The following is a 22698-nucleotide window of genomic DNA, read 5'->3' on the forward strand; positions in this document are numbered from 1 at the left end:
CCAAAAAGAGCCAGGAGGTTATCAGAGGGGTTGCCCTTATGCACACCTGAGCAGAGTCCCAGAGACAGATAAAGTAGATACAACCTCAGGTATTGGTTCTTCTGAGGCTACAGAGACCCACAGGTTCTATGGTCATGGCAGATGGAGTTTAGTGCCATGTCAGTTGGCCCTACTTTGGAGTTTGTGTTTCTGTGTGAGGGAGCTGGACTCAGATGTGATCTTTGTCCACAAGCCTCTCCTGTTACTTTTACCAGAATTGTAGTTGGTGCTGGGGTTTAATGTATACCCAGGGGACCTGAATCTCTGGACTGACCATGTGATAGCCAGGCCCTGAGCCTCAACAGACTTGCAATTCCTACACTCTGGTTTATTGGACTTACCCCATTCAGCTAACATGGAGGTGAAGAAGGTCAACCACCACACCAGGGAGCCAAGAGTGCCTACAACTGAAAGCAGGAGAATTGCATCCAGCATCCCTGTGGAATCTAAGCCCCCTCTTGATATAGATGTGGAGTGGACACAACCATTCTAAGGTTCACAGGATGGAGGAATAGAGTATGGATTAGAGTAGACTTACTGATATTCTATTCATGAACTATTGTGATTAGTAATTGAAGAAAATGTGGCATTGGTGTGGAGAAAGTGGCCATGGTGGCTGCTGGGGGTAGGGAGTGAGAGGAAGAGATGATGTGATGTGGGGGCGTTTTCGGGACTTGGTGTTGTCCTGGGTGGTGCTGCAGGGACAGTTACTGGACATTGTATGTCCTTCCATGGCCCACTGAGTGGACTATGGGAGAGTGTGGGCTATGATGTGGACCATTGACCATGAGGTGCAGCGGTGCTCAGAGAAGTATTCACCAAATGCAATGAATGTCTCATGATGATGGAGGAGGTTGTTGTTATGGGGGGAGGAGTGGGGTGAGGGGGGTGGGGGGTATATGGGGACCTCATATTTTTTTAATGTAACATTAAAAAAATAAAGACAAAAAAAAAAGGAAATTCACTGGCGAATTCATCAGCAGCCTTGTAATTAGCACTCGCTGCCTCACCATGCCTCATGACACTGTGGATGCCTGTACTCTTTTTTAAATTATCAAATCAACCATGACTGGCTTTAAAAAGTTCATTCTCATCACTCGGTTCTGATGTGTTTTTCAAAAGATGGGCATGCAACACTCTCTTTTTCACATATCAAGTCTTTTGATACACCATCGCCCACAAACTGCTTCTCATTTACCCAAATTAATAACAGCTTTTCAACTTAAGTGTTTGGGAATGCTGCTCTTTTACTTCTTTAATTGCTTTTACAACATCAGCCTTTTTTTAAAAAAAGATTTATTTATTTATTTCTCCTCCCTCCCCCCCCCTTCCCCCCTCACCCCGGTTGTCTGTTCTCTGTGTCTATTTGCTGCGTCTTTCTTCTTTGTCCGCTTCTGTTGTTGTCAGCAGCACAGGAATCTGTGTTTCTTTTGGATGCGTCATCTTGTTGTGTCAGCTCTCCGTGTGGGTGGTGCCATTCTTAGGAAGGCTGCACGTTCTTTCGTGCTGGGCAGCTCTCCTTATGGGGCACACGCCTTGCGTGTGGGGCTCCCCTATGCAGGAGACACCCCTGCGGGAAGGGCACTCCTTGCGCGCATCAGCACTGCACATGGGCCAGCTCCACACGGGTCAAGGAGGCCCAGGGTTTGAACCGCAAACCTCCCATGTGGTAGACGGACTCCCTAAGAACTGAGCCAAGTCCAACTTCCCAACATCAGCCTTTTTTATCACTTCTTTACTCTTAATGACAGTGGAGACTGCTGTTCTAGGTATACCGTGTTCCCTAGCAAGATCAGTAATGTGAATATACTGCTCTCATATTTACCTATTATTTCTTTTTTTTGCTTGATGGTGGTGCAAAGTAATTTTCTTTTCTGCTCAGCGCTATTGCGGCTCTTTTTCTTAGGGCCCATGATGAGAAAGAAAAAATGCAAAAATACACAAAATGACTACAGAAGCTAAGACAAGACTGCAATGGGATGTGCACAGGGAAAGAGCTAACACATGACCCTTTGTTTTGGCTGGAAAGGGTAGACACAAGGCAACCGACACCACGTTCTAGCTTGCATGTCGAGTACCAAATTAAACGAGTTTCAAAGCAGTCAAGTACAAGGTATGACTGTGAACATACTGTGGAGGCTTGAGTTATGTGCCTCAAATTTAGACATGTTCTTGGTCTTCACCAAGACCCATTGTAAATGTCCTGTGGGTGTGGACCCATTGTAAATGTCCTGAGGACGTTATTTTTAGCTGAGGCATGGCCCGAAGGAATGAGGTTGGGTCTAAATCTGGATTACTGGAGTACTTTATAAGCAGAAGAAATTCAGAAATAGTGAAAGAAAGCCATGGGCTGGGGAGGATCGGAAGCTAGAAGAAGCCAGAAGAGAAAGAAGATGTTGCCTTTGGAAAGCCAGGCACCCAATGGTTACTGGCCGGCCACAGCACTACCAACCCTGGGAGGAAGCACGCCTTCTAACCTCTAAAACTGTGGGCCATTAAATTCCTGTTGTTTAAGTCAACCCATCATGAGGTATTTGTCAGTGCAGCCAGGAAACTAGCACACATACAGTAACAGTAAAAGTAAAAAAACCAGCATACTTGTTCCATCAGAGCAGTTCAGGGCAAATCCCACTATCTTCCCTACTACAGTCAGACTGCCTCCCCTAAGACCCTCCTACAAAGAAATTCTGGACTCACATCAATACCAGCTGGAAATGTGTGCTGGGCCCAAGCCAATAGGCCCTGATAATGATCTAAGTCTTTATCCTGAAAGCATGGGAAGTTATTGAGTCAGTACCCACCTTCTACCAAGTGAGTACACCATCTTGCAATTGGACTGTCCAACCCCAGTCAAGCCGCTCCAGGTACTGCTGCATGGAGCAGAAACAAGTTGTCCCTGCAAGTCCCATCCATATTGCAGATTTGTGAGCAAAATAAATACTTATTTCAAGTCATACAGTTTACGGGTGGCTTATTACATGGCAATAGAAACCATAACAGATGACTCCTAGGTTTCTGGCTCTCATTCCTGGAAGGACGGGATTCCATTTATTGAGAAAAGGAATCAGGCTTGGGGACATGAGTTTGGTTTTCAGCTTGTGAGTTTGGCCTTCTCGTGAGTCATCTAAGTTGAGAAGTCAAGGGGGTTGTCGGGCTTGCAGGCCTGTAACCCACAAGGAGAGAGGTCAGGTTTGGTGACAGGTTTGTGAGCGTCTGGGAATGGGTGGTAACTGAAGCTCTGGATGTGATACGAATTGAGAGTGGGAGAAAGAAGAAGGTCTAGGACTGAGTGTGGGAGCTCTGACATTTTATGGCAGGGCAGAGGTGCATGAGGCTGACCAAGAGATATAAACGGATCAGGCTGGGGATGTAGGAGAACCAGGAAAGAGTGTATCATAGGAGCCAACAGAAGAGAGTCTCAGGAAGGAAAGAGACATAAACAGGGTCAAATGCTGCCAGGAGGACAAGCCTGTGCTGAGCCAGGCACACTTGACCCAGGCCTCCTGGTCACCAATGTCCTAGTAGGCAATCTGCCGGTTTGACACCCTCCGATGGGGCTCTGGAGGGCAAAAACAAGATCAGGATCACACCTGTGCAGAAGAAGCAATTCTTCCCCAGAGCCTTGCTTCTCAGCTGTGGTCCCTGGACCAGCAGCATCACTACTGGGAGCATGTGGGAAATGCAGACTCTCAGGCCCTCTCTTGGACCTACTGAATAAGTCTGCAGTGTAACAAGATCCCGAGGGGATTTGTACTCATAATAAAGTGTGAGAAGGCAGGCAATCAGGCCCCTTGAGTTGAGGCACCAAAACAGAGGTTTGGCAGTACCCCAGGGAGGCAGCTGGGTAGTACAAAATTGAGCCAAGAGCCACTTGCAGAGGATTGGCCCCAGTATCAGGGAAGACTGCTCATTAGACCTACTTTTCCTCAAGTTCCAATATTTACCTTTGAACCCAGACTGCATATCATAATCACCTGGGAAACTTTTTAAAAATCTGAGAGATGCCCCTATTCTGTCCCTCAGAAGTTCTGGGGGGAACTTGGACATCTCTGTTTTCACTGCCAGTTGATTCTGATGTCAGCCAGGGTTGATACCACTGCCCTGAACCATCACTGCTCCTCCTTTGAACACACACCCCTCCTAGACTGATAGTTGAGTACATCCTTTCCCTTTAAGGCTGAGACTGAAGTTCGTTCTAATACTGCTCAATCTCCAAGGCCTCTCCTGCAATCGGGCCACGAGCTTCTGGCACAAAGCAGATGGTGCCCAGGCCCCAGGTGGGAGCCAGGTCTGTGGATTGGACTGGCAACAGGGCCCAGGGCTGCAGAGCAGATGGAGGGCCCAATGAGCTTCTGAGGCCTATTTGCATCAGCTCAGTGTTTTCCTACCAGTGTCATCAACAGAATCAAAGTAGTTGCTGGGAAATTTCAGAATTGATAAACCTCTCAGATAGAGACAGGAAGAAGGGAAAGGGCCAGTAGGTCCTCTGGGACCCAGCTCAGCACCATCTCCTCCAGGAAGCCTTTCCTAAATTCCCCTGCTCTTACCTCTGCCACCCATGTATGCAAAAGAAGAGGTGTCCTCTCAGACCATTGCAATTGCAGACAGACACCAACTTGGCCAGGGCCTGGGGGTCAGGATTAACTGGGCACAAGGCCACTCTCTTATATGATTCTCATCAGGTGTGCATGTCTGAGGCTGAGGCCCACAGACCTTGCAAACCCGGCCAGGCCACACCACCAGCAGAGATGTGCAGGTGACATTGGGCTCTGACAGGGCACACTCCAGAGAGTTCCCTGAGCCTGTGTGATGAGCAGAAATGTGACACTTCAGGGTGGGCAAGTGTAAGGCAACACATATAGGGAAAATCGTTCCTGCCAGAGATTGTGGCTGTGACAAAGATGCTTAGGGAAGGATTCTAAAATGGCATGATCAGCCTCAAGAGATCAGGAACTTAGAAAATTAGTTTCCATGGTAAAAAAGTATCAGGGATCAAAGCATTCATAGGTTTAGTGAAACTTTTTTAGATGAGGTTGGGGCTAGGGGAAGACTAAAAATATATTTTCTCCTCTGGTATGATATTTTGGGATAATGGATTCCTTTATTTCTCTGTGCAAAGCAGTACTTTCCTGAAGAGGTAACTTTCTAATTTGAGCTTCAAGGGGATTTCCTCTAGTTCTAGGAAGGTGGGATTTTTTTTTTTAATCTGGTCTTCAAAGATTTCTGTGGCTCTGGGCAAAGATGCTTTGGGTCATATTTTTTCCTGGTGGGTTCTTCTTTATAGATCTGTTTTCCTACAGCTGTACTTTTCATCACATCAAATCTTTCATGAACTCTTGTGGCTGAAAAAAAATCCTAGAGGGGAAAAGCCTTGGTTTTGCACATAACTTGCAGTGTTTTCTTTAGCAACCTTTGGAAGAGACCCAGCACACTGCGGCTTTTTTGGGGATAAGTTAGGGCTCAGTCCACCATGCCTTCTGACTCCCTTACTTGGTACATGTCTGCCAGATGAACAATCTGCCACAGTCTAGTGAATTTCCTGCACCTTACTCTTACCATACTAATATCAACAATGATAACTGACTTTATTGAATGCTCATTACGTGCCAAGCCCTTTTCCAAGATCCATACATTCATAAACTAATTTAATACCCGGAACAATCCTAGGGGAGGTACAATTACTACTTCCATTTCAGAGTGTAGGAACTTGGGATTTAGCAAGGTGTAGTAATTTGTCCTCTCTATAAACAGAGAGGAAGAAGGGCAGGGTTTTGGTCCATGACTCTGGTGCATGATGACAGTAGTGTGCATGGCAGGGAGGTGTATTTTGTCACCAAGGTTGTTTAGAATTACCAGCACATCATGATAATAAAAAGCATATTGAGGGTCTATTCCATCCCTCATATCTATGGTCAAGTGATTTTTGACAAGGCTTTCAAACCTGCGCAGCTGAGTGAGAACAGTCTACTCAACAAATGGTGCTGGGAGAACTGGAACTCCGTATCAAAAAGAAAGAAAAAGGACCCCAACTCACAACTTACATAAAAATTAACTTAAAATGGATCAAGGACCTAAATATAATAACTAGATCCATAAAAACTAGGACTATAAAACTCCTAGAAGAAAATGTAGGGAAACATCTTCAAGATCTTGAGGTAGGTGGTGGTTTCCTGGAACTTACACCCAAGGCAGGCAACGAAAGAAAAAATGGATAAATGAAACTTCCTCAGAATTTTGTGTTTCAATTGATTTTGTTAAAAAGTTGAAAAAACAGCCAACTCAATGGGAGAAAATCTTCAGAAACCACCTGTTAAGGATTTGATTTCCATATTATATAAAGAGACCACACAACTCAATGACAAAAAGGCTAGCAACCCAATTTAACAATGGGCAAAACTTTCTTTAAGCCACTGTCAGTGAATAAACTTACTACCTTCCCCTGCTATGGAACATGACTCCCAGGGATGAACCTTCCTGGCACAAGGGATTACTACCAAGAACCAACCAGTGATGTATAATACCAAAAGGTATTATGAATTTGGTTTTTGACATATTCAATTTGAGTACCTTTGAAATAACCAAGTGAATGTGCCAAGGTTGGAATTATATATAAGGATATGGAATTAAAATTTGTTGAGACATTTGCATACATGAGATAACTGAAATTAAGGGCATAACTAAGCCTAGACAGAAAGTATAGACTAAGAAGAGAAGAGGGTCTAGGACCATGCTTTAAGTAATTGGAAAATTCAGTGACTAGATGGTGACCATTCTATACAGGTCATTAAAAGTAGGAAAACCAAAGGAGTCATGTTCACAAAAGCCAAGGGATGAGAGTTGTTTTTAAAGATGAAGGTATGGCCAAGGATAAATTGAATAGAGAAGCCATAGAAGATTAAGACTAAAAATAGTCATTGGATTTTGCAATGTTGGTTACCTTAGTGAAAGCTTTCTCTCCAAAATAATAGGATAAAGACTGAATTAAAGTCATTTGAGAATCAAGGTTGTCAGGGAGAAAAAGATAGTGATTACACTCAACCTTTTCAAGAAAATTGGCTATATTGGGGAGGAAAGGGCAGTAGATCTTTAAATTTTTTTCCAGGAGAGTGGGTGTACCTCAGTGGTTGAGCTCCTGCTTCACATGTATGAGGTCTCGGGTTCAATCCCCAGTACCTCCTAAAAATAAAAAAATAAAGTAAAAAAATTTTTTTACCATTAATGCTTATATTGTGAAATATAACCATGTCATAGATATGACCTAATTTATTTTGAATGTTGTGTAGTATCATTGTGACTAGGCAATTTATCTGTTTTCTTGTTAATACTGTTTCCAACTTTTCACTATTATAAATATATTTGATTTGAAGTTGGTTTTCTTTTCAAATTGGCAAAAGACTTGAAGAGACATTTTTCCGAAGAGGAAATGGCCAAAAAACACATGAAAAGATGCTCAACATCACTATTAGGGAAATGCAGATAAAACGACAGTGAGTAATCATTTCACACTTTACCAAATGGCCATTATTTAAAAAAACAGGAAACTATAAATGCTGGAGAGAATGTGGAGAAATAGAAACACTCCTTCATTGTTGGTTGGAATGTAAAATGGTGCAGCCTCCATGGAAGATGATTTGGTGGTTCCTCAGTAAGCTAAATATAGAATGCTGTATGATCCAGCCACCCCTCTACTAGGAATATATTCAAAAGAACTGAAAGCAAGGATGGGAATAGACATTTGCATACCAACTTATAATTGCTAAAAGATTGAAACAACGTATGTGCCCATCAACCAACGAATGGGTAAATAAAATGTGGTATATTTACATATGATGGAATACTATTCAGCAGTAAGAAGAAATGAGCTGGGAAAGCACATGACAACATGGATGAACTTTGAGGATATTATGTTGAGTGAAATAAGCCAGACACAAAAGGACAAATGTCGTATGGTCTCACTGATATAAACTAAATACACTTGGTAAACTTATGGAGCTAGACTGCAGAGTATAGTTCAGTAGGAGACAGAATGTGGGTTGAGAAAGGGGCGCTCATACTGAATGTATGTAGAATGTTTAATAAGGCTGATTATAAATATGTCGTAATGGATAGAGTTGATGGGAGCACATTATAACAAGTCTAACAAACACTGCTGATTTATAAATGTGATTGTGGCTAAAAGGGGTAGTCTAGGGAGGTTAGTGTTAATTGAAAGACAGCTAAAGGATAATCTAGGGAGTGTAAAACAAGTGATTCTGGTGATAGATGGAAACTGTGGTTAACTGTATAAATACAGAAATGTTCTACTACAGGGCATTAAGAATGTGGTGATGTATGGGAGGGATATGACTAATGCAACTTATAGACTATATTAACAGTAATATAATATTTTTGGAGCAAGGGCAGGGAAGGTGCTGTATCAATCCTAAGGGTAAAAAAAAAAGAATTTGGGATTTGGTTTTATGAGATATGAATATGTTTAAGCATTTCTTTTCTTCATTTCCTTCATTAACAAGGAGACCTTGGTCATGTCATTTGTAATCATTTATGTGTCTTTCTGAACACTGGAGAAACAATTGAGTTGGTTTTTAGGATTAAATGAGATAAATGTGCCAGAATTTTAAAAAGTAACACTTCCATAATTTGTTAAGCTGTCTTTTGTTTGTTATTTTATTTTGTTGAAGTTGAAATAAAGTTTACTTAAAAAAAAAGCAGACTGACTTTTAGTCAGTTTTATTCTAGTTTTAAATTCTCGGTAGACGTCACACGCCCTCAGCCTGACCTTACATGACATCTGCTTCCCCAAAGCCCCATGAGGTTCCTGAGGCCCCTTCCCTTCACCTCAGGGCTTCCCTGCCTGGGTCATCAGCAGAATCAAAGTTGTTGCTGGGCAAGTTCAAGACTGATAAGCCTCTCATGGAGAAAGGAAGAAGGGAAAGGGCCAGGAGGTCCTCTGGAACCCAACTCGACGTCCTAAATGTCCCTGCTGCTACCTCTGCCTTCCATGGATGCAAAGGTGGCGGTGGTGTCCTCTCGTGAGCATGGTGGGGAGGGCCACCTGGTTGCTATCAGGTTTGATCTTTGAAGGCCTTCCTTGCTCCCCTGTGGACGACAATGGCTATTCCACCACCAAATGCTTCTATTTGGCAAACCCTTCCCACACGCCTTACTCTCCAGCCCATTCCCTCAGTGCCAGTAAGGCATCGAGGGAAAGGCAGTAGGTGCTCTACTCTGGGCTGGGCTGGCTGGGAGGGTGACAGATGGAACTGGGGTGGGGATAGAAGACACGTTTCACCAGAAAAGACATTCACCTCTGAGGCTGGAATGAAAACCTGTCCAAGAACTGATTCCATGGGCTGAGTTTACCCCAAGGTCACAAGAGGCACCATGTCTTGCTCTAGGCAATTCAGAGTTAAGACCACTTTTCATTCTAAGCTGGATGAGCATTTTGTTTTGGATTTTTTCCTAAGGCAAATTTGCTTTTTAATATTCCTGCTTGCGTTGCAGCCAGACTACAAACTTAGGGATAAATAGGAGGGTGGGATGGGGTGGGGCTGTTGGCGGGGCTTAGAGGAGACCTCTGGCTCATTAGGAGAGGATCAAAGAATCACCCGCCCAGCCAGACCCAGAATGGTCATTTCCTCAGCCTCCCTCCCTTGGGACTTGAAGCATCCTCTCTGTCTGGATCTGATGGCCGAGACAGGTTCCCTCAGGACTGTGATGATTCCAGATGCCTCACTCCTGGGGTGCTGCACAAAGCATGTGCTCAGTAAAGAGTTGTTTGGGTGAATGAATGGACCAACCAGGCCATTCAAGCTAAGGACAAGGGGTCTCCGCCCCCATGTCAGATGGCCTCCTGGAAGGGGCTGAGTCAGCCTGAACTAATTTCTCTCTTCCAGGTCTACCTCTCAGCTACTTGCTCCAGCCCTTCCTTCCCTAATACCTTCTTCACTCAAGGCAAGAAAACCTGTGGACTTTGGAGAAACAAGTGGGATGGTGGGCCAAGGGTACTGGGACTTGCTTGAACTCGCAGAAGAGTAAGTTCTAGAATGGAGCATCCTTGGTTCCACCTTCCCTTAAGTTTCCTGGTATAGTTCTCTATCTCCTCCCCATACTTGACAGATCCTTGAAACCCACAGCAGTTTCTGAGTTAAAGCTGACGGGATTTCTCAGCGTGGTCTAGTACACTCAACCAAAAAACTGTTCCTAAAATTCCCCAATTCCTCATCTTCCCTCTCTCAGTTCTGCCCAGGCGCCCTAACACCAAGGCTTCTTCCATCCTTAGGTGCTCCATAGCCCGCCTCCCAGTGACTTTGCCATTTAGCACTTGATTTGGATTCAACCATTATATCAAAGAATATCTGATTTCTATTTTTCCTTGGCTTTTCCCCTTAATCAGAGTTTACAATGACAAGAGTGTCAGAAGGACCAAGTGGCTTTAGCCTGTGAAAGTCTTTCTCTTCGGCTGTATTATTAAAGGCTTGGCTCTGTGAATGATATTGGGTAAGTTGCCTTGTCTCAATGGTTAAAATCCTAGGTAGTGACCATATCTAAACCCACACCTTCTGGATTTTCTGGACAGCCCTGATTTCAAATACTTTGTCTCAATTTTCAGACCTTGGTTCTGACCCTTCAGTATGATTTGGAATCTTCAGAGTATTATAAAATCTTCCTTCCAGAACTGGACTGGAATTTTATTTACAAGTAAACAAATAAAAACCATTCTAATTCCGGGCACTGGCCTGGAATCTGCCGCTTGAACAAGAGAACTTACTATTCTGAACGGTGGGAACACAGCTGCGTCAGGGCAGGCCCCCAGGAGAGCTGTGCCCTTGACCCCAGTGCCCGCGTCCCGCCCACCCCAGAAGCCCTGGCTGGAAAGGGCCTACTCACAGGCACAGAGTGTCCACAGCACGGGTCTCGTCTTCCCCGCCATGGTCTTGCTGACTCTTCGCCCCAAACACAGCCTGGCCCCGGTAGGTTCCAGACAGGCCTGGGCCGCCTGCCTACGCTCCAGCAGCTCTGAGCTGGCCCTACCTCAGCCCTCCTGTGCCCAGCCCAGCCGGCACTCCCTGGCCCTCGGCTGGACTGCAGGTGACCTCACTGTGAGACTGGCTCCGGCCCCGCCCCGTCCACCAGAGAACCCAACAGGAACCTTCCCCACCTTCTTTTCAAACCAGTCCCTTCCCTTCCCTCTGCAGGTGTGCAAAGTCCTGGCTTCTCCACCAGGTGTGGGCTTCTCTTATAACCGACAGGAAATTACTGCCTCGTCATAAAAAGGGAAATGATCTAAAAGGATGGGCTCGGAAGCCACTAAAAGACAGGTGTTGCCCACAGGGGCTGCAATGCTTCGGGGCCTCCCTCCTCTGCTCCGACCTCGGCCTGCCCCCGTGCTGGAGACCGTCCTCGAGAAGACACGAGCCCCTGCCCTCGGAGAGTTTATAATCTGGCTGGAGAGATAGGCAGTAAACAGGATGATCTTAGAGACGGTTTGCCTGGGACTCTCCAGGTGTTAAAACCAAAAGCCCTGAGTCCCGTGACCTCCTCCCCCTTCCCGGCCCCAAGTCCCAGGCAAGCTGGGCTGGTGCTCACCCTCCTTGAAGACTAAGCCTGGGAGATGGGACAGAAGAGGAAGTCAGGACAGGGGCAGGGGACGCAGTTGAGATCAGAAAAAATTTGGGACATGAATATTATGATTCTCCATTTTACGAACAGGAATCGGACTCAGAAGTTGAGTGACTTCCCCAAGGTCACACAGCGAGGAGTTTTCTGATTCTGGGTCCACCACTCCAGTGTCCCAGATGTCATCCTCGGCTGAGGCCCTCTGTCGTCTTTCTTCCTATAGGTACCTTCCTTATCTGTCACCTGTCTCAGTGTGCCCCCCCCATCTTTCCCCCTAGTCCTTCCCTCCACCCTCTTCTTCGCCATGCTGGGGCCCTTCATTTTGAGCCTGGCCCTGCCTTAAGCCCTTCTCAGCCCTATTCCCACCCCCCACCCCCGCCCTCCCTCGTCCCATCTCTCCCTCATTTCGCCTTACTCTCTCACGGATCTTCATGTCTGAGGGTAGGAGTTGAGCCCCCACGGTTGCTCAGTTGTGGTCATTCTCCCATTTGTTGGTTACTGAACCCCTGCTTTGACCCTTGGGTTGTCAGTTTGGCAACTGGTCCAGGCCTCTAAGGTCTCTTAGACACCCCAACCTTGACCACCCTGAAGGAGCCCCACCCCAGACCTGCCCAGTCTCCGCCACCCCCCCTTCCCCGTTTGCTCTCCTCACTGCTCTCACTGCTGTGGGAAGCTGACTGCTTATTTATTGACCTCCTGGCTTGCCTTCTGCCTTCCCCTCACAGTGCCCAGGACGTGAGAGCCCCAGAGGCTGCCCTGGTGTGGTGGTAGTGGAGGGGCGCTCCCTAGCCATCTCTAGCTGGAGCTGACCCAGGCCAGCTAAGACCCCCAGCTCGCCCTGTGGAGAGTGTGACCCCCTCCCCTGCCCCCATTGCAAATTAGTACCAAAATGACATGTCAAATGCTAGCATCCTTTAAAAACCATTTCTTAAGGGTAGTCCCTAGGGGAATTCATTCAAAAAAGAATGATTGAAACCTACCATGTGCCAGGTTTGGTTCTAGGCCCTGGGGATGGAGCAAGGAATCATCTTCTATAACAAACAATTTTGAGCTCCCCCTCTGCCCAGCCCCAGCCCCAACAAACATTTTATTTAACTTTATTCATTTACAAAATACAAATTTCAGAATATTCGAAAAGCTACGCAGTGAAAAATAAGGCTTCTGCTAACCTTGTCTCCCAGTTGCCCAGATTCACTCTCCAGGAACAGCCACTGTTATGTTTCTTCCACAGATACGTGACATCACACAAATCATAGCATGCCATACCCTGCACCAAGGTTTTGTCTCTGCTTTTGTTTTCACTTCACAAAGTATCTTAGAGGGTTTTCCGTATCAGTGTGCATAGTGCTGCATTCTTCCTTTTAATGGATGATACTGTCCCATTGTAAAGGGGTGACATCATTTATCTAGGCAAACTATGCTTGTAGGATTTTGTCTCATCTTATACAATTCTGAAAAGAGCTATAACTAGTATCTATTATGTATATATTATTTTATACATGTTGTGATTGTATATGTAGGATAAATTCATAATTGCAAAATTTCTGAAATTGCTCTGTCAAAAGTTATACACATTTGTAATTTTTATAGTTATTGCCAAATTGCTTCTCACATGGCTTTTTCCAGCCTACGCTCCTAATAGCTGCACATGAGAATGGCTATTTCCCAGCACTCTCACCAATACATTTATCGAACTTTGATAACTACATATCAAGCATTTTGATCTTTGCCAACCTAATAGGTGAACATATATATATATATGTATATAATTTACTTCTCTTTTGTTACTGGTGAATAATTGTGCTTCATTAAATTTCTTTTTCTGAGAAGAGGTATTAATAGTTCAACTGTTTCTATTTGACTATGGTCTTTAGCTTATTTTTAGGAGCCCTTTATATATCAGGGGAATTAATTTTGGATGTGATAAGAATTGCAAATATTTTTCCCAGTATTTGTATTTTAAATTTAGAATTTTTCTATATAAACAGTTTTCTGAATCCTTTGTGGCTTCTAGGTTTTGCGACATACAAAAGTTCTTGTTTTGTGTTTATTAGTCAGTTATTTAATTGAATTCTCTTATTGCTTGTAATAATTTTGCAGGACCAGCATTTTGAAATACCATTGTCAGCTCAGTCTTCCTGATACGCAGCCATGGTCATGTCACTTGTCTCCCCAGGCACCCTCGCCAAGGAGGTCTAGCTCTTTAAATTGGCCTTTCAGGTGTTCCAGTATTTGTTTTCAAACATAGCTTACCTTCCAAAAAGTATCTTCCAGAATATGTAAGTTAGGCTCTGGCCAGGTTAGGTATCTCTTCATATCAGGAACTCTTACTTTCCTTCTCTGCAACTTTGCAATGCCACCCTCTCAGGAACTTCCTCCCCCTACCACTCCTCCCACTGCTATTTTCACTTAATTTGTTCTTTAAGTGCCAGTTGATATATCACCACCCCTATGAAGCCTGTCTCGATTTCTTCTGCCAAGAGGGGCTCTCTCCCTCCTTTGAACTCACACAGCCTTCTGGATCTCTCTTAGGACATGCATCACATTCTCCCTTATGCTAAAGTTATTTTGGGTCCGTAACTCATTCTTCCTAATAGATGTGAGCTCATTCATTCATTCAGCTCATTTTTAGTGATGCTTTGTGCCAAGCATTATTGTAGGCACTGCGTATTCAGCCCTGAACAATGCAGGTATAGTACCTTCATACAATGATGCTTTCTCCTAGCAGGCTGGAAGTTTTAACCATGTATTTATGTGTCCTACCAACTTTGGTCAAGTTCAGTGCTTACACATAGCAGGTAATCAGCAAATACTGGTCACTGAGTGGACAAATGGCTGGGTGGATGGGCAGGTGGATGAAGAGATAGGACTAGAATGTGTGAGATGAAGAGGGGTGGACTACTGGGCTTTGCTTTGACCTTAGGGATGATGGAGGTGGGACTGTAGTGAAAGGAGTTAGGCTATGACCTTATTTGAAGTCTATGAAGCTCAAGGAGTTTTTATGTCACCCAGAGTTACCAACTGACTATCCTTAAGGGGTGTGAATGTGGAGGTATTAGGGAAGGGGGGTCCCAACTGCCCGGTTTACTGTTGAGAGAATTTCCTATGTAATTCTCTGAATAAGAATTCTGTTAAAAGAAACATGACCTGGTCACCCCTAGTGACAGCTCTTTAGTCCCACCCTGGTGCTCTCCCAACACCTATCACAGGACCAGCTGCCCCCACCCCCGTTCTCTATATATGATATTTTTTCCCCAGGCTCCACTGAGCTGACATGGGGCTGAGGTAAAGTTTGCTTCATTCTTCTAGATCCTTACAGTTGACTACCTTCTGGAAGGAATTTAAATTGGCAGCCCAGGCAGGAGGGTATGGAGAGAGCCCAAAGACCTTTTCTTTAGGCTTCTTCATCTAAAAAATGTGAACTTCGTCCGGCTCTGCTGCCAAACGTCTGTGTTCAAAGAATCAGCCAGGAAGGAAAGGGTTAAGTGAGTCCTGCTTTGGGGTCTGGGTATAAATTCCTGCTTCCCAGAGGTCTGCCAGCCAGTGAGGCCAGGGGCTAAATTTAGAGGGTGGCTAAAGTTTCCTGTTAACAGCTGTCTTGCCCTGGGAGAAGCAGCACTGAAGAGAGGAGAGGTTGGTCAACTCTCTGGTCGGAGCTAGTGGCCATTTCATCTGGGTCCCTTGGCCCTAGTGTCTGCCCCTTGGTGTGGAGATACAGGGACGTCGGCGGTGAGTGTACTTCTCCCCTCATTTTGTCCTGTTGAGCCCAGGACTTGCCAGCAATGGGGCAGAGTTGCTGCCTGAGTATCAGGGCCCAGCCACGCATTCCTGACGTCCGGGCTCAGCTGCTGGGGATTTCGTGTCCCTTAATAAGCTGCGACAGGCACTTGAGCCAAAGGCCCCGCTCCCGAAGATCAGCTGCACCTCCCCCAGTAGAGACTAAAGGTGTGTGCGTGAGTGCTTGGGGGTGTGTGTGAGGGTGTGTGACAATGTGTGTGTGCTGCACAGGAGTCTCCCAGAAAGACTTTTCTGGTTTCATCAGCTCACCTGGGGAATTGACTGTTCTTCAGCCTCGTTAGGTGTAGCTAAGAAAAGCTAATGGTTTACCTCTTGCTTCCTTGCTGGCATCTGTAGAAGGAGCCAAATTGCCCGTTCTTAAATGCTGTGACCCCAGGCGGGCGGCTAACAGGCTGGGTGTGTTGCTTGGCACTCTGACAGAAGGCGCTGGCCGGGGTCCCCTGGGCTCCCGCAGCGAGTCCTCTACCCACCAGGGCAAGCCCTTCGCCTGTGTGACAGCTTCCTAATTTGGCAGATGGACGGGTACAGCATCCCCGTGCATCTCACAGTTTCTTGTGTTGTGGTACTCAAGTGAATACACGCCTGAGACCGCGTTGGGGAACAGGAGGTAGTGTGTGGCGGCCTTCCCGTTCTAGAGCCGCGCAGGCGACACCACTGACACACCTTCTAAAGCCTCTGGAACCTGCTTCTCTAACCACCTCTTACCTGCCCAACTTACAGAGGCTGACCGGCTGTCATGGCGACCGGCGGGGACGCAGAGGAGGAGCAGGTAGTTCCCAACGAGGAAGGCGAGGCCGACGTGAGGGCCGTGCAGGCCCGCTATCTCCGGAGCCCCTCCCCCAGCCAGTAAGTGAAGAGGCGCCGGGTGGAGGGCGCGACAGCCACAGTGGGAGGGCGGCAGGGAGGCTGACGTGACGTGGGCCCCAGGCAGGCGCAGGCCTTCCTTAAGTCCACTCATTCAGCAAACTTTACTGAGTACTTATGTATCAAACTTTCTGGAGGAGTCAACATGCAAACTGTAGTGCAGTGGGGCGTGGTAAGTGCCAGATGTCAGTGTAGCTGGGGTCTCTAGGGCGTGTGGGCCAGGGACTGAGCCAGCTGCACTGAGAAGAGAAAGCTCCTTGGAGCAGACAGTGCTGGACCTGAGCCTTAAAGCATGAATAGGAGTTTGGCAGGTCTACCTGGAGGTAAACCTGGTAGGTAAGATGTTTGATTCACCTGGATTGAGGCTGCAAGAGGAATGATAGACCGTAGATTATAAGAGAAGGCATCAGGAGGGATGGGGCCCAAAGAATCAGGGCCCTTAGTACTAAAATAATTTTGTATCCAAAATTATTTTTCCCACTGGAATATGTGCATGCCCGGGGACAAGTGACAGTCAAGGGATGGATAATTACGATGTGCCTTCATGGAGAGTCCTCTTTATTTTATGACAAGTGATTTGAGACTTTTCTATACTAAAATGTTGAGAACGTATTATGATACAAAATGAACAATTTACAGTATTTTTAAAGAAAACTATCATTTTTTATGTCATCAGACATCGAAGAAACTTTGTGCTTCGTTGCCTGCTAAAGCCAGAGCAGGTGCATGTCCATTTTCTTCTGTCATAAATGACAGAGGGAGACCTGACTTCGAGCCATAGCTCTGTCACCACATTGCTGTGAAGAATCACTTAAAATCACTCTTGAGCCCGAGTCCCCTGATCTACAAAAAGGAAAGGAAAGGGGTAACTATGTCTAGGCAGCTTTCACCTCTGAGGAGCTGCAATTCTGCTTGACTTCACTTTTTCTGAATTCTTCTGAGGATTTGCTGGCTTCTGCATCAATCGGTTTACCCACTGGAGTTGGATGGGGGCAAAGGCAGGTGCTCCTCACCCATGGGCCAGGACAGTAGGCACCAATAAAACTGGAGACTCCTCTTTAAAGTTGAGCATTATGTTCCCACTTGAAAACACTGCCAGGACTGAGACATTTAAACCATCTCCCTGAATCCTCCCAGACAAGACAGAGGCAGCTTTGTGGGCAGATGAGGTCAGGGGCTGCCTTGTATATCAGGTATGGAAGCACTAGCTGCCAGAACAAGTAGACGTTTTTTCTCACACATTGAATCTGGAACTGAGTGATGGTGCAAGGACTGAGGGACCCTCTCTCATGATCCACCATTTTAAGACTTGGCTTTTAAGGTTGCCATGCTCGTCAGCATCAAGACAAAGGAGGAAGAGCATGGAGAATCTTCCAGAAGATTTTTTTTGGGGGGTCAGGAATGAAGATGGTACATTTCACTTCCACTCACATTCCATTGGCTGGAACTCAGTAAGGCCATGCATGCCTTTTTTTTTTCTTTCTTTCTCAATGACTTTCTTTTAAAATATTACATTAAAAAAATACAAGAGGTCCCCATATACCCCCCATTCCCCTCACTCCCCTCACCCCACTCTTCCCTCATCAACAACCTCTTTCATCATTGTGGCATATTCATTGCATTTGGTGAATACATTTTGGAGCACTGCTGCACCACATGGATAGTGGTTTACATTGTAGTTTACGGTCTCCCCCAGTCCACCCAGTGGGCCATGGCAGGACATACAATGCCTAGCATCTGTACCTGCAGTACCACCCAGGACAACTCCAAATCCTGAAAATACCCTCACATCGTATCTCTTCTTCCCTCTCCCTACCCTCAGCAGCTACCATGGCCACTTTCTCCACATCAATGCTATAATTTCGTCCATTACTAATCACAATAGTTCCATAGTAGAATATCAGTAAGTTCATTCTAACCCACACTCTATTCCTCCATCCTGTGAACCCTGGGATGGTTGTGTCCACTCCACCTCTATATCAAGAGGGGGCTTATATTCCACATGGATGCTGAATGCAATTCTCCTGCTTTCAGTTGTAGGCACTCTTGGCTCCCTGGTGTGGTGGTTGACCTTCTCCACCTCCCAGTTAGCTGGCCGGGGTAAGTGCAATAAACCAGAGGGTAGGAGTTGCAAGTCTGCTGAGGCCCAGGGCCTGGCTGTCACATGGACAGTCCAGAGATTCAGGTCTCCTGAGTATACACCAACCTCATCACCAACCACAGGTCCAGTAAAAGTGACAGAAGAGGCATGTGTAGAAAGGTCACATCTGAGTCCAACTCCATCACACTCAGGAACACAATGTTACATTAAAAAATATATACAAAATGTTACATTAAACAAAATGTTACATTAAAAAAATATAAGGGATTCCCATATGCCCCACTCCCTATACTCCCCACTTTTCCCACATCAACAACTTCTTTCATTAGTGTGGTACATTCATTACAATTGATGAACACATTTTGGAGCACTGCTACACAGCTTGGATTATAGTTTACACTCTCTCTCAGTCCATTCAGTAGGTTATGGCAGGATATACAAGGTAGGTCCTGCATCTGTCCCTGCGATGTCATTCAGGACAACTCCAAGTCCCGAAAATGCCCCCATATTACAGCTCTTTTTCCCTCTCCCTGCCTTCAGCAACTCCAGTGGCCACTGTCTCCATATATTGAACCAAAGGCCATGCTTTCTTGCAAAGGCAGATGGAAAATGAGGTCCATGAGCCTCAGAAAGAGAGGGAAGGGGTTTTTGATACATAGCAGTCTCAGCCACAGTATACCCCTCTGCTTACTTAATATCCATGGTACCTTTCTTTCCATTCACAGAACATGTTTACTGCCTGCCAAGGGAGACCACCCAAATCCTCTGCATACAGTTCAAAGGCAAGGCTCTCCATGGGGGGTGTATCTTCTCTCTCAGGTCTGAATGAATACAGGACCCTGTCCTGATGAGGATAGCTGCAAAAAGATCTCCCATTTGATGTAAGGAGGAATGGGAGACACAGCAACTCTAGTGCATATATGTGAGGAGCAAGCCTGCCCTGAGAGTGGGGAACCATCCTGGATTTGACCCTGATTTGGCTTTCCAGGAGGAATGCCCTTATCCACTGTTCTCTCTTGCCTCTAGCTCCGCCCTCTGAGCCGTCTTCCTTGTTCACTTTCCCCCAGAGCACACCTGAAATGAAAGCTGGAGAGTGTGTCTTCCTTGAAGACCGTAAATCTTTTGCAGACTGTTTCCTTCTCATGGATTTTTGGGGACCTAAGTCTTGTTTAAGGCTTAAACAGCCAAAGGCTTTTTAAGGCTCCTGGTTTCTTTGCAAATATGATCCCTTCAAAAACTTAATAGGTTTCTAATCCACCTGGACTACACAATTTCATGTCAGTAACCACCCCCAATGTCCTTTTTCTAGATACAATTTTCAAGTCTGATTTATGTCTTTACTTCCTGGTCTACATGCTTCACTCTCAGGTTAATGACAGCTGTCTTGAGAGGTTATCTCAAACTATAAAAGTGGGTGAGAAGTCCAGGATGCTTGCTGTAATTTCTAGTGTAACTGTTAAAAGTTTCATAACAGTGTGTAACCAATGAGGTAATGAGGGGGAGTGTGCAATAAAAAATAACACAGAAGAGAAAAGGAATATAGAAAAAACATAATAAATAATAATAGTAGTTTGTAGATTTAAATCCAAATGTATAAGAAAATATATTAAACATAGACCAAATACTCTAGTTAAAATACAGAGTTGGCAGAACTAAATTTTTATTAAAAAAAAAGCCTACACACTGTTTACAAAAGACACACCTACATTAAATATAAGGATATAGAAACGTTAACAGAGGCTGGAAAATGTATACAATGCTGTTGTAGTTGCACATAACAGACTACCCCAAAACTTAGTGGCATAAAACAACCCTTTTATTAAGCTCACTGTCGGGTATCAGGACAAAGTACAGTGGGTTGGCTTGTCTCTGCTCCAAGATGCCTGGGACCTCAGCTGGGAAGACTCAAAGTCTGGGGAAGAATTGAAGACTGGGGGTGGCTTAACAGCTGGGGCTGGTATCCCTGGGGCATCTTCACATGGTTGGCCCTTCATGCTGGGACCTCAGCCAGGCTGTGACCAGACCTAATATGGTTTTTCATATAAGTTCGCCACATGGGCTAGTTTGGGCTTCCTTATGGCAGGTGACTAAATTCTAAGAGAAAGCATCCCAAGAGGACAAGGCAAAAGAGCATCACATTTTCGTGATCCAGCCTCAGAAATCACACAGCATCACTTCTGCTGTTCTCTGCTGTCACAAAACTCCACACAGTTTCAGAGAGAGGAAATACAGGCTCCACCACTTGCCTGGAGGAATATCAAGGTCACACAATTAAAGAATACCAAGCAGGACAGGAAATATTGCTGTTGCTATCCTTGGAAAATACAAACTGCCATAATCTGAAACACTAACCAAACAAAAGCTGGTGAAGCCATATTGATATCCAAGTAAACGTTAAGGTAAACATTATTAGAAACACACAAGGGCATTTCATAATGATAAAAGGTGCAGTACGCCGGGAAGATAGAACTTTAACTTTCTATGACCTAATAACATAGCTTCTAAATACATAAAGCAAAAAATGACAGAACCAAGAAGAAAAATAAAAATCTGCAATATTAGTTAAATGTATATATATTTAAAAACAATTTCAGCAACTGAATCAGTAAGAATATAGGACATTTGAACAGAATAATAAGAAAAATTAACTCAATTAGCATTTAGAGTACATGTTCCCATCAACTGTAGGATATATAATCTTATCATGTACACATGGAACATTTACCATAATATACCATATACTGGGCCATATATATATATCAACAAATTTTAAATTTTTAAAATCATACAGAGCATGTTCTCTGGCCATAGAAGAATTAAGTTAGAAATCAATAACAACAGAAAAATAAATAATAGAAATTTAAATCAAAACCACACTTTAATACTACTATATTCTCACCAGAGTGGCTAAAATTAAACACTGACAATACCAAATCTTAGTGAGGATGTGAAGCAATCAGAACTTTCATTCATTGCTGGTGGGAGTGTAAATTAGTACAACTATTTTGGAAAGTGATTTCACAGTATTTACTAAAGGTAAACATGTACCTGCCCCATGACCTAGCAGACTCACTCCTTTTAGATACATGACCAAAATATGTACAGATGTGCTAGAATGTTTTAGCAGCAAACAACCACTGAGAACATAGAATGTTAAAACAACATGTTGAGTTATCCAATTAGCAGTAGGCTAGATAAATAAACTCTGGTAAATATTTTAAAAATACTGCCCTAGAGAATAGGCATTTTATTAAGAGCCTATCACTTTGGTGTGATTGAGCTTCACATTATTTTTGTCCGGAAGGTTGGGGAAGGCAACTACTGAGTCCTCAGGGTAAAAGTGATGGGGAGGGAGGACCACTGAAAGGAGAGGCAGCAGGCAGGGAAGAACAGTTATGCTGTTTTCACTTTTTCACATACAGTAAGCCTGCCACAGGACAATAATAATAATAATAATAATTCATTATTAGGAAGTTCCACCACATTCCATCCTTAGCCTTCCCAGCAGCCGGGCCACTCCTTGGCAGAAACAGGCATGAGCCCAGCCTGAAAGACCCAGACATGTGGAATGGGCTGTGCATTTGTGGACATGCGTGGGCTGTCCCTTGCCATAATAATTACAAAGTACGAAGTATAAACTATTGAAACTGGTTGGCTTTTGCCATATCATCCAATCAATCCTACCACCTCATTCAGAACCAACCCAGATGCATGATTCTACAGTCTTTAAAAGACGAAAAAGCAATTGGTAGACTGCGAGAAAATTGCTGCAAATTACATATAAGATAATGAACCTGTATCTAGAATATTTTAAAACTCTCAAAACCCAATAATAAGGAATTTAAAAATTTTAAAAATGGACAAAAGATTTGAACAGATACTTTACCAAAGAAGATATGTGGATGGCACATATATAAGCACATGGAAAGATGCTCAAAATCCTTGGTCATTATGGGAAATACAATTTAAAACCACAATGAGATACCATGGCACACCTATTAAAATATGTCTAAAGGGTAAAAGATGGGCTATCTCAAAGGTTGGCAAGAATGTGGAGCACCTGGAACAGCTCTACGCTGCCTAGGAATGTAAAGGAGTACAGCCACTTTAAAAAATAGTTTCTTAAAAAGTTAAACATACCTGCACCTATATAATTCAGTTATTCTACTCCCTAGTAATTACCCAAGAGAAACAAAAGCCTGTGTCCACATAAACGCTTATACACAAATGTTCATAGCAACTTTATTATTAATAGCCAAGAAACTAGATACAACCAA

The 22698-nt window shown here is 44.6% G+C and overlaps 2 protein-coding genes across 2 annotated transcripts in view; one reads left to right on the plus strand and one right to left on the minus strand.

Moving 5' to 3' along the window:
* Positions 1-11060, minus strand: part of GPA33 (glycoprotein A33) — a 45024-nt gene extending 33964 nt beyond the window's left edge. Inside the window, exon 1 of the mRNA XM_004464719.4 lies at positions 10930-11060. Within this exon, the coding sequence (XP_004464776.1) occupies positions 10930-10972 (43 nt within the window). The 5' untranslated portion in view covers positions 10973-11060. The remainder of the gene's footprint in view (positions 1-10929) is intronic.
* Positions 11061-15262: 4202 nt separating this feature from the next.
* STYXL2 (serine/threonine/tyrosine interacting like 2) overlaps positions 15263-22698 on the plus strand; it is a 32771-nt gene continuing 25335 nt past the window's right edge. Inside the window, exons 1-2 of the mRNA XM_004464720.3 lie at positions 15263-15387; positions 16177-16302. Coding sequence (XP_004464777.1) covers positions 16193-16302 — 110 coding nt within the window. The 5' untranslated portion in view covers positions 15263-15387; positions 16177-16192. The remainder of the gene's footprint in view (positions 15388-16176; positions 16303-22698) is intronic.

This window comes from Dasypus novemcinctus, chromosome 13 (genome assembly GCF_030445035.2).
Source record: "Dasypus novemcinctus isolate mDasNov1 chromosome 13, mDasNov1.1.hap2, whole genome shotgun sequence".
In the NCBI taxonomy this organism is placed as follows: domain Eukaryota; kingdom Metazoa; phylum Chordata; class Mammalia; order Cingulata; family Dasypodidae; genus Dasypus; species Dasypus novemcinctus.